Below are 10,238 nucleotides of genomic sequence, written 5' to 3' on the forward strand. Positions count from 1 at the left end.
CAGACTATGTAAGGCTATGTTCCCAAAGCCGGTGGATCTTGCCAGCTGGATATCTCCCTGAAATCCACCCCTGCAAACCAAGGCCTAGCAGGCATATCTGGGGAAAAGAGAGATGGCTAGCACCTCTCCCCTCCAGCTACCCCTAGTTGCGAGAATGGCCCATTGGCGGCATGGGAAGCCGGGTGTAAGTTACAGCCTCCCTGAGGCTGCTCTAACTTACTCCAGGGACCAAACCAGCTCCTGGCTGCCCCAGAACATAGAATCTGTGAATGTGGCAGAAAGCCACCTCTGTCTCCCCCCACCCTGCACACTCACTTCGCTCATATGCCAAGCACAGCTCTGCCGGGTGTGGGAATCAGACCTGTATGGTTAAATGGTGCCTTTAGAGTCAGCGCTGGGCATGGGGCAGGGAGGGGCTGAGGGCAGAATCTGGACTGGTTTGTTTTTCATTCAGTTGTCATCTCCTGTCTCTGTGTTACTTATCTTTACACCCCCAGCTGATTATCAGCAGGAACTCCCCCCCTGGGAATTTATGAATGATGGGGAGTAACAGAGCATGATGGGACTCAAGTGGTGAAGACATACCCACCCTGGATACTACAAGCCCCCTGCACAGGGAAGATAAGGAGTCATGCTGTCAGTGAGGCCATTGTGAGCATGGGAATCGTGGAATGGGACCAAGACTCAGCACGTGCCTTTAAACAGACACTAACGAGCCCCTTCTCAGGGCACCGACTTTAATGGGAGTTGTGTGACTAAGGCCTGATGCACGACTCAGGAAGTGGGGGGACAAGCACGTCATTATGAGAACAAGGGAGCAATAGATCGACTCCCTGTCTGACGAACAGCAGGAGAATCAAAGCCCCTTCTGAACTGTGATTGCCAAGGGATGGGAACCAGGGAAGACCTGAATGACATGAACATTCACCGTAATGCTCTAACGTTGACTGGGAACGGAACCACGACAAAGACAGAGTCGCCTCTGACTAGTGTTTTATAGGATTGAGGCTTTTAATTGCTAGATTGCAGGGAATCACTTCCAGGCCGAGTTCAGGTGCAACACACCTGTTAAGCTGCTGAATGCAACAATGTATTGGGGGTGAAATTCACCCCTGGTCAAACACCAGACCAAGGCCCATGCAATGGTGAACCCCTCTACATAGGGCCTAGGTGGGACTTAAAGGAGGCACCAGCCCCCTGCACTAGGATGAATTTCATCTGTGGGAGTTATTGTAATCATTGCTATTGAATTAGGGGTTGTTGTCATTAGGGTGCTGACAGTGTGATCAGCATTTGGACAGAACACGGAGGAAGATGCTGTCAGTCCACAAAAGGAACTGACCTTTTGCGGGCCTGATTTTGATCTCACACCAGTTTGACACCAGTTTAACTTCACTGACATCGATGGAGTCACTCCTAATTTCCACCAGTGCAAGTGAGAGCAGAATCAGGGCCTGTGCTTAGGAGACATGGAAGATTGGTGGAATCTATTGAACAGCTCCATATTGAATTGGGCCTCCTCCCCAGTCTAACCAGATGACGTGCATACACGCCAGGCATTTGAGCACTGATTTCCAGAGAGAGAGAGAGAGAGACCTAACCGATTCCACCACCTCTGGGCTAAAGGGCATATAAATGCAGTGCGACTAGCAACCATTGTTTCCTTCCCTGAATGAATTTAAGTCGAGGGCCCCAGGAGTACCAGAAGCACTTTACATTTGTTTTCCTTCTTTCCCCAGTGCTGGGGCATGCTGGGTGTCGAACTGCAAGTTAGAGCAGCCTCAGGGTAGCTGTAAGTTGTGCTGCAACCACTACCAACCGGAATTAGTAGAGTGCCCTGACATGTCCACTTGATTTAGTTGGGGGTCGGTCCTGCTTTGAGCAGAGGGTGGGACTAGATGACCTCCTGAGGTCCCTTCCAACCCTGAGATTCTATGATTCTGTGCTGACTCCCTGCCCTCAGCTAATGTTTTAAGGCCGCTTCAGTTCCCTTTGTACAAAAGACATGTGAGGGACCAAGGACATAGCCCTTTGTCTCAATTCCGTCCCCCCCCCCCCATGTTTTCCAGCTGGAAGATTCATTTGTACAGCGCTGGCAAGTTCCCTTGCATTTTGAATGCAAAGTAACCGTAATCAGCTCTTGATGCCTGAACCAAACATCACAAAGGAAGAGGTGGAAGGTGTGGGAGGGAAGGGATTCCAGTGAGCTTCCAGAAGCCTCTGCAAAGCTTCCCATCAGTCAGGCCAATGAAATAACAACACTTCCCTCATCCCCACCCCTTCCTGCTACATCATTCAGATAGACTGCTTTGCTACTTAGCTAGTCTGGACTTGGAAACATCACCTGCTGGCTGGAAAACTGGGAGCCCAGATGCCTGGGTTACAGTGTTTGCCGTAGAAAGGAGTATCGCCCAGTGATTAGAACAGAAGGCTGGCAGGCGGGATTTCTGCATCCTATTTCCTGATTCGGGGGGCAATGTGTTCTAGAGGGTAAACCAGAGGATGAGGGTCCAATTTCCCCCTCCTATAGGGACAAGGGATCCCCACTGGCTTCAGTGGGAACTGGATTCTGCTGCAGAGGAAGAACAATTCAGAGGATACTATGAGGGAGTTCAGACATCTCCTGGCTACCTGGGTGTGTAAATTATACCAGGTGTTAGACTCAGTTAGGCACTCTGAGACTCGCGTCCATTCATGAACCTATTGCTTACTTTCCCATAAACACCACCGCAGATATGGTCCAGGGAGCCAGAGAGATTAGAACGGTGGCTGATAGAATTGAATGTAGAAGGGAATGCAACTGACAAGAGGGTATAAAACAGCTTAAAGTGAAAATTTGGGGTGGCCGGCGGTGTAACCCTGGGCAAGTCACGGCACCGCCCCGTGCCTCAGTTTCCCCATCTGTGAAATGAGGCAAATGAGCCTTATCTCACGGGGGCGCTATTCCTTCGTGTTGTCAAAATCAGTTGGGATCTTCAGCTAAAAGCAAGTCATTGATACCAATGTATGCTCCCAGGAATACAAGGCACAAGGTTGCTTGGAACGGCCCCTCACCACTGGCTGAGTAGATCTTAGTTCTCTACCGATAGTGATGGCAGGGATAGACCCTGCGGTCCTTACTTCGGCCAGACTTGTATGGAAGGAGGGCATCCCCTGTGTCACTGCAGATGGGCCCTGATCCCACAAAGCACTTAAGCCCATGCGTAACTTCAAGCACATGAGAAGTCCCATTGACTTCCAGGGATGAGGCGCACGTTGAAAGTCCCACATTTGCTCGCTCAGGCCCGCCGTGGGAAGGGCTACGCCGAGCTGTGGATTCCCCATATCTGGGGAAGGGGACCCTTCGGACAATGCCTGGAGATTTTGCTCTTTTTGAAGAGGTAAGCTGAGAAACACGCACTTACTTCCTATTTTCCCAGTACAAATGATTCATGCAAGTGGCTTCATCATTATCTTTTGTCTCGGAGATCCCGTTCTGCAACGCTCAGCCATTCCGGCGCTGATCACAGGTTCATTTCCTGTCTGGCAACTGCACCCCCGCCAAGCCGATGAAACTCACCAGCTGGAAAGCAGGGCCGGATCAAAGCGCCTTCTGTACAGCCCTATGGACCAGGTTTCCTTGGATGCTAATGAAGTGAGGCTGCCGCTTTATACCAGCTAAGATCTGGTCCTGTATCGGGACAGCACGTGGGAGGTGATGCCAGACGAATCACACGCAACTCACAGACTAGACACATTTTGTGGCATTTTCTCCAGCACCCCAGATCACTCTGGTGGCCAGTTCCCAAGAGCCCTCCAGCGGCAAGCGCCCCACAGAAACCCACCAGACCATCAGACAAACAGAGCAGGGATATCGTACCCGGGATGCTGAAAGTGACAAAGGGCATATTTAATGAGGGCAAAGCAGGTGCCAGCTTACCAAACGAGCTGAGCCGATGGGACGAATCTGTTCTAGTGAAAATCAAGTGAACCTGCTGCCAGAGACAGTGTTTGCTGTTACATCGAGGAGGTGCCTGGAGAGCAGGAGACGGCAGGATGTGAGACAGACAGACAGAGAGAAGGGGATGCGGGGATGGATGGACAGACAGATTTATCTTCTGATGTTCTAACTGGGTCAAATCTAGATACCCTTTGCTCAGGTGGAGTCCAGCGCTGATTTCAGTGAGGGGCTGTCCTTAGCCCAGGGTTATTACTGATTGATTCTAGGATCATTTCTGCAGTGCAGAGGTGATTCAGTTCAAACATGAATAACAGTGAAACAAAACACGAAGTAATAATCAATGCTGACCAGCCCCCCGCCCCCGGAGAACAGACGCTCTTGCATATTCCAGCTGCTGCAGGAACAGGGCAGAGCTCAGGGCCGGCTGGCTGGCACTGAAGGTATTTACCAACAGGGAAGGGACCTACCTCGGGTTGCCAAGCCGCCGGGAGTCTCCAGGGATCAAAGATCAACCTTTAATGAAAGATTGTGTCGTGGGATGAAACCTCAGGGAATGTGGGCAAAACTGGCAACCCTAGATCTATACCAACTGGATCACTTGCGGGACCTGCCTGGTGCCCAGGGCAGAGTGCCTGGTCTGAGCCAAGGTGGCCCCACGTCGGGTCAGATTCCCCCTGCTGTGACTCAGTGGGGTGGGGCTATAACAGGGGTGGATTTATAACAGGGGTGGCCCACGATCAAGGCTGGAGAAGAAGGCAAGACTCCTATGGCGTTCGCGCTAGTCCCTCTGACGCACTGAGCAGTGGAGACCTGGCCCTACCCAGAGCAGTTGCACCCGGCTGGGATGGGAACAGCCAAGCCTTTGCTGCTGCCCATTATGGATCTCTAAAGAGGAACGCCTCTGGCTCCTTGGCACTTAAACTCAAAAGTTTCCCCTGCATTTTATTACCCATCACGACCCACCACGGCGTTCCTTAGACCCTGGCCGAGTTTAACGTTGCTAGTAGGGGACTTGTATCCGTGCCAAAGAAAGAATCTCAGAGAGACGCTTACAGGGGGGATGTGAACTCCATCGGGAGACATGGGGCCAATGCATGATAAGCAAAGAGTGTCTTTGAAAGATCAATGTGTACATTTCATTCCCTGGATTGTCTCTTAATAACCGACCCCCCTCCCGCCCTAGATATTTGCATTATAGTTGTGTGGTGTTGGGTTTGTTTGAGCTGGAAGATGACACTCTTCTCTCAGGAAAGAGAAGTCTCCCGTTTAGCAAACATCCACTGGGTATTCCCTGCACCGATTGTTGTATCGCTTAGGAAAAAAGTGCCATCAGACGGGCTGTAAAGGCTGATTTCAACATGTTTAACTAAAGATGCAAATCCGAGTCCAGTCCCGAAGCAGATCCCAAGTTTGCCCGCTATTGAAAGTCCAGGAAGGGAAATTAACATACCAATCCATTTATAAGACAGCGAGACAGAACGATCTTGAAATGAACGGGACACGGCTTTTGAAACCCATTCATGAAACATAGTTGGGGGAAAGGAATAATGTCATGGCAGAGAGATGTAATTTAAACAGAAGACACTGAGCGGCTTGAAAGGTGGGGAACAGTCACTATAGGGAAGCTGATCCTAATAAAAGGAATTAAAAGCCTAATTCCTTATTTGCCTAGTTCTTCCTATAACGCGGAGCAAATGATGGTTGTCTCCTGGAAAGTGTCATCTTTGGCGCAGTTTTCTTAGAACTAATAATCCCAATCATTCCAGCCGGTTACAGGTCTTTACACAGACAAATCGATGTGAGTCTGGGTGAATATTTCGCACCTCTGTGGTCTCTACGGGTGGGCACAATTGTTTCTGTTCAGCCCGTTAGACGGAAATCTGAACAAATCTGTACATTTCCTCTAAGCGTGCTAAGGTTCATTGATGAGAAAAGATGCATCTTCCAGAGGTGAAATCCGCCCAGGTTTTACAATGGTGAATACGAGGCAATAAACATTATGAAGACGCTTCATATCATGCAGCCATTAAGCTCAGGGGCAAAACTATTTCCTTGGGAATGAAAAGCCTCTTAAAGCTAACTGATGCTGCTGGTTTCATCAAGTTTTCTCTCTCAGATCTTTGCAATCCTGTCTAATATTTCATAGCCCCTTCGGGGCTAAACAGATTCATTGGAGATAGGTTTTAAAAGGTGGAAATAAACTTAGAGCCTTTTGGGGGGAAAAAAAGAACAAAAAAAGCCCCCTGAAATTTGGCACAGGTAAATAGCCAGAGGGACTGACAAACAGGGAGTCGGTGTTCATGGAGGGGTTTGGAAATACATGATAGTTACACTGTATATGTGGGATATTTTACTTTTAAATTCATCTCCCTTTCATATGAACACCCCTTTGCTCAAAATAGCCTTATTTCGCAACAGGGCTTTCGCTTCTCATGGGGCTCATTTGAGCTTCTTTTATAGGAGTAGCAAGATGCACAGGTGCTGGAAGTAGGGGTGCCCCTGCACCCCCTGGCTTGAATTGGTTTCCATTATGACCGGAGTTTACAGTTTGGGTCAATGGCTCTCAGCACCCCGCACTGTAGAAATTGTTCCAGCCCCCCTGGCAGGATGCGAAACAAACGATCCAATATGGAGCGGAGAGAGAAAAACGTTTGACAAGTTCAAAGAGAAGTGATGAGCCTGTGAGATGCGCTGCACTGATTCATCGGCCAAGTGATTGTGAAAACAAGCCATCGGCTGAATGTTCAAAAGCCACACCAGCGAGGGGACTGAGCCAAAGGACACCCTTGCCACGAAAATGTAAGGGACGCATGAACAGAGAGAGTCCCAGCCCATTTCATAGTTCTCCCTCCCTGAGTCTTCCCAATGGGTTCATGAAACTTCTCGAAGAGCATTTGCAAGCCCCCGGGAAGGAATCAAAAGAGCCCCCCGGCCCCATGGATCTGCCCCCAGAGTTACTTTTTGGAGACGCAATTGTTGCTTGGGAACCCCCACCCCCAGCCCCCCGGTTCCTGTTCATTGTCACAACGAGGGACGCTCCGAACCAGGGAAGGAAGCTCGTCAGCCTCCTGGAATTAGTAAAACCCCCTTCGCCTCGTGTCAACGCCAGCATCTGGGGTGATTGATCTGCGCGCCTAATGGTGCGTAAAAGTGGTGGTTACATTTGGCGAGGGGGGCGCCTCCGCCTTGACGTCAGGAGATGGGTTTAAAAAGGGGGTCGAGCGGGGAGGAGATCCCAGAAGCAGCCACCGTCTGAGAAGTGGAGACACTGAGCGGCACCCCGGCCCCTCCCGTTCGTTGTCTGACTTGCTGGCGCAGGTTGGAAAGATGCTGTCCTGCCGTCTCCAGTGCGCCCTAGCCCTGCTCTCCGTCGCCTTGGCGGTGAGTAGCGTCTCCGCGGCGCCCTCGGACCCGAGACTCCGGCAGTTCCTGCAGAAGTCACTGGCTGCGGCAGCGGGGAAACAGGTAAGTCCCTCCCGCACCTTCCCCCGGAGTGCGCCGCAGGGATCCGAGCGAGCTGCGGGCAGCCAGGGGCCGTTAGCGGGTCGGCACCAAGTTCTCCCCCGGCTGTGCCGGGCATGGCTCTGCAGCGCGCTGGCTTTGGCTGCTGCCGTGGCGGGGTGGGTTTCTCAGGGGCAGCAGGTCCATACACAGGTGCATTTCACCTGCACCGGACCGAGCTTAACGGGCCCCGCAGGGGAGGGTTTTTCCAGGGCTGATTTCACACGAAACCAGCCAGCAGGAGCGCGGGGGATTAACATGCGCCCGCCTGCACTTTTCAAACTGAGCTCTGCAGAGGAATCTAGCGGGGGGCAGGGGGGAATCCAGCTGCGCCCGGTGCTCCTTCCAGCCGCGTCCCAGCCCCAGGAGCTGGTGGGCCAGCGTCTTCCGAAGGAACAGTCCCGAGGCTGTTGAGGAGCAGTTGCAGGGGGCAGCCCGGGGCTAGCTTTCCCACTAGGCATTTAAAACGAACGCAGGGTTAATGTGGCCCTGCCAAGAAAGCTGTTAAGCCTCCAGCCGGAATAGGGGAGAACTCTCCAGGGTGCTAGGGAGCAACCCGGGGGACAGGCCATGGTGGGATTTCTCCAGGGTGCTGAAACCAGCCCCACTGCCAAAGCCTCCAGCTCCGCGCAGGGGTTCCAGGTGGGGTCGAGCTGGCCAAGGCGCATGGGGGTGGCTTTAGAGGCATCTGGTGTTGGCTTTGTGTGTTAGCTCCCGAGGAACAACGGGATAGCGGATAGGTCCCATTCGCCCCACAGGCTTCTCTGGGTACATCTGCCTCCAGCCCCCGCTTTCCAGGCGTGTCTGGACAGAGACTTGATAGTCCATCGCTGTGTTTTAATCCGCCTGCTTTGATCAGCGATGCTAACCTCCTTCCCCCCCCCCCACCCCCAGGGTGCCAGGTTACAAACCGGAGGAAGCCCAGCCCCTCTCAGGGATTTGGTGGATTAAAGGAGAATTCAGAGAGAATTTAAAAAGTTGAGGGGGCGGGGTGTTCCTTTCGACCTTCAGATGTAGCCGTGTAACACGCCCTCGTTCCACACTGGGCAGGTGTCTCTGCTGGGGGGCGCTGGGTTGACACTCTCCTGGCTAGGGATGGTTTGATATGCAAACCTCGGCTCACTTGCAACTAGCAGCTGTCCAGGGGGGTGGGCGCTGGCTTTGGAGAGATGGGACTTGCCCATTCTGATGCTCTGGCGGTGGGAGAAACGCTGCCAGGCAGATAACCGAGCTGCGCCCAGCTTGTCATGGTCTCTCTGTCTCCCTCCCCACCCCCCAAGGAACTGGCGAAGTACTTTTTGGCAGAATTGCTCTCAGAACCCAACCAGCCGGACAATGAAGCCCTGGAGCCCGAGGACCTGTCCCGAGGGACAGAGCAGGACGAAGTGAGACTGGAGTTGGAGAGATCGGCTAATCCCAACCCCGCCTTGGCGCCCCGAGAACGCAAAGCCGGCTGCAAGAATTTCTTCTGGAAAACGTTCACATCCTGTTAGCTTTAGAAGCCAGCCGCCGCCGCCCCGCCACCCCTGTTCCCCCCATCCCGAGCAAGACCTTCACGACAGGAGCCGAAGACTGTAAATATACAATCCACGGTTATGGTGAAATTTAAACAACCGCCGAAATAATTGAGTTGATTTCCACTTGTTTTAATAAAACTTTCCGTTCGATTGTACCCGAGTTGTGATTTCTGACTAGTTCTTTCTCACAGGCGCTCTGCAGGTCTCCCACATGTACGATTTTTAGTTCTTTGCCGCAATAAAGTTTAAGTTTCAAATGGTGCCGCTTCTTAGAGTTGTTGGTTTACTGAAAAAAAAAACCCAAAGTGGCCTCTTTGAGATCGGCTTTCCCTTTAACAGCCACAGACAACTACAGTACAGAAAAAACATCATTTAAACACAGCCCTTCAAACTATGGTCCCTCTGCTTTACCCTCTACATGGCGTACAGAGACAGAGAGCTATCTTCCAGAATGAAGGTTGCGTTGAATTTCGCACTGCAAAACATATAGGTTGATATTTCAAAGCCGTCTAGGGGATTTAGACACCTGTCAGGGACTATGTGTTTAAACTCCTTGACTGCTTTGAAAATTGAAACCATGCAATCTGCACGGATGAGTTACACACAGGGCATCCCAAATCAGCACCAGTTAAACCTGTCTACCACACTGGGATGCAATTTATTGATGCAAGGTTGTTAACTAAACACGATTTTTTGCAATATTTTCGGAGAGTTAGGGGGAGGGGTTAATTGGTGTTCGTTTTTGCATCTCTATAAAGCCACTCTGTTGAACCCAACTGCACCAGCCTTTAAGGGGGAGAAAATGTGTGAGTAAATAGCAGAGCACTTTAAAACGAGTTACGGTTGCTTTTCTATATCTCGAATGTCTGGTAATTCCTGGTGTATTTCATGTTAGCCCAGGAATAGGAAGAAGTGACCTCTTTAAATGGAAAGGAGATTGGGGTGCATCTCCAGTGAGATAAAGTCTCCCCCTGCCCCACTAGTCTTGATGGTTTGCGAGATCTTGAGGCACCAGCCAGTTACTGATTCAGGACTGAATATTAGCCATCCTGCATTTGGGAGCAGTGAACCTCTGAGGAGAAATTACACCCTTGGAGAAAAGACAAAACATTCCTGTAGCAGCTGATTCTTTAAAAATTGCTGGCTGATTGAAAGCTGCTATCTTGACACCTTAAATGACTGCTTCTTGGAGCATCTGGTCCTGGAACCCACAAGAGGAGAGGCAATTCTTGATTTAGTCCTAAGTGAAGCACAGAATCTGGTCAGAGAGGTGAATAGAG

The 10,238-nt window shown here is 51.2% G+C and overlaps 1 protein-coding gene across 1 annotated transcript; it reads left to right on the forward strand.

Moving 5' to 3' along the window:
• Positions 1-7,163: 7,163 nt before the first annotated feature.
• Positions 7,164-9,118, forward strand: SST (somatostatin). The gene is made up of 2 exons (XM_073358735.1): positions 7,164-7,405; positions 8,722-9,118. Exons 1-2 carry the CDS (start codon positions 7,268-7,270, stop codon positions 8,932-8,934), a joined length of 351 nt encoding a protein of 116 aa, XP_073214836.1. The 5' UTR covers positions 7,164-7,267; the 3' UTR covers positions 8,935-9,118.
• The last annotated feature ends 1,120 nt before the right edge of the window (positions 9,119-10,238 follow it).

The sequence above is a fragment of the Lepidochelys kempii genome, chromosome 9, assembly GCF_965140265.1.
Source record: "Lepidochelys kempii isolate rLepKem1 chromosome 9, rLepKem1.hap2, whole genome shotgun sequence".
In the NCBI taxonomy this organism is placed as follows: Eukaryota; Metazoa; Chordata; order Testudines; family Cheloniidae; genus Lepidochelys; species Lepidochelys kempii.

Excerpts from the sequence above, each read along its gene's own strand:
- SST (XM_073358735.1), top strand. The coding sequence starts at position 7,268 with ATGCTGTCCTGCCGTCTCCAGTGCGCCCTAGCCCTGCTCTCCGTCGCC. Across the intron at positions 7,406-8,721 it reads CTGCGGCAGCGGGGAAACAG|GAACTGGCGAAGTACTTTTT; the intron begins GTAAGTCCCTCC and ends CCACCCCCCAAG.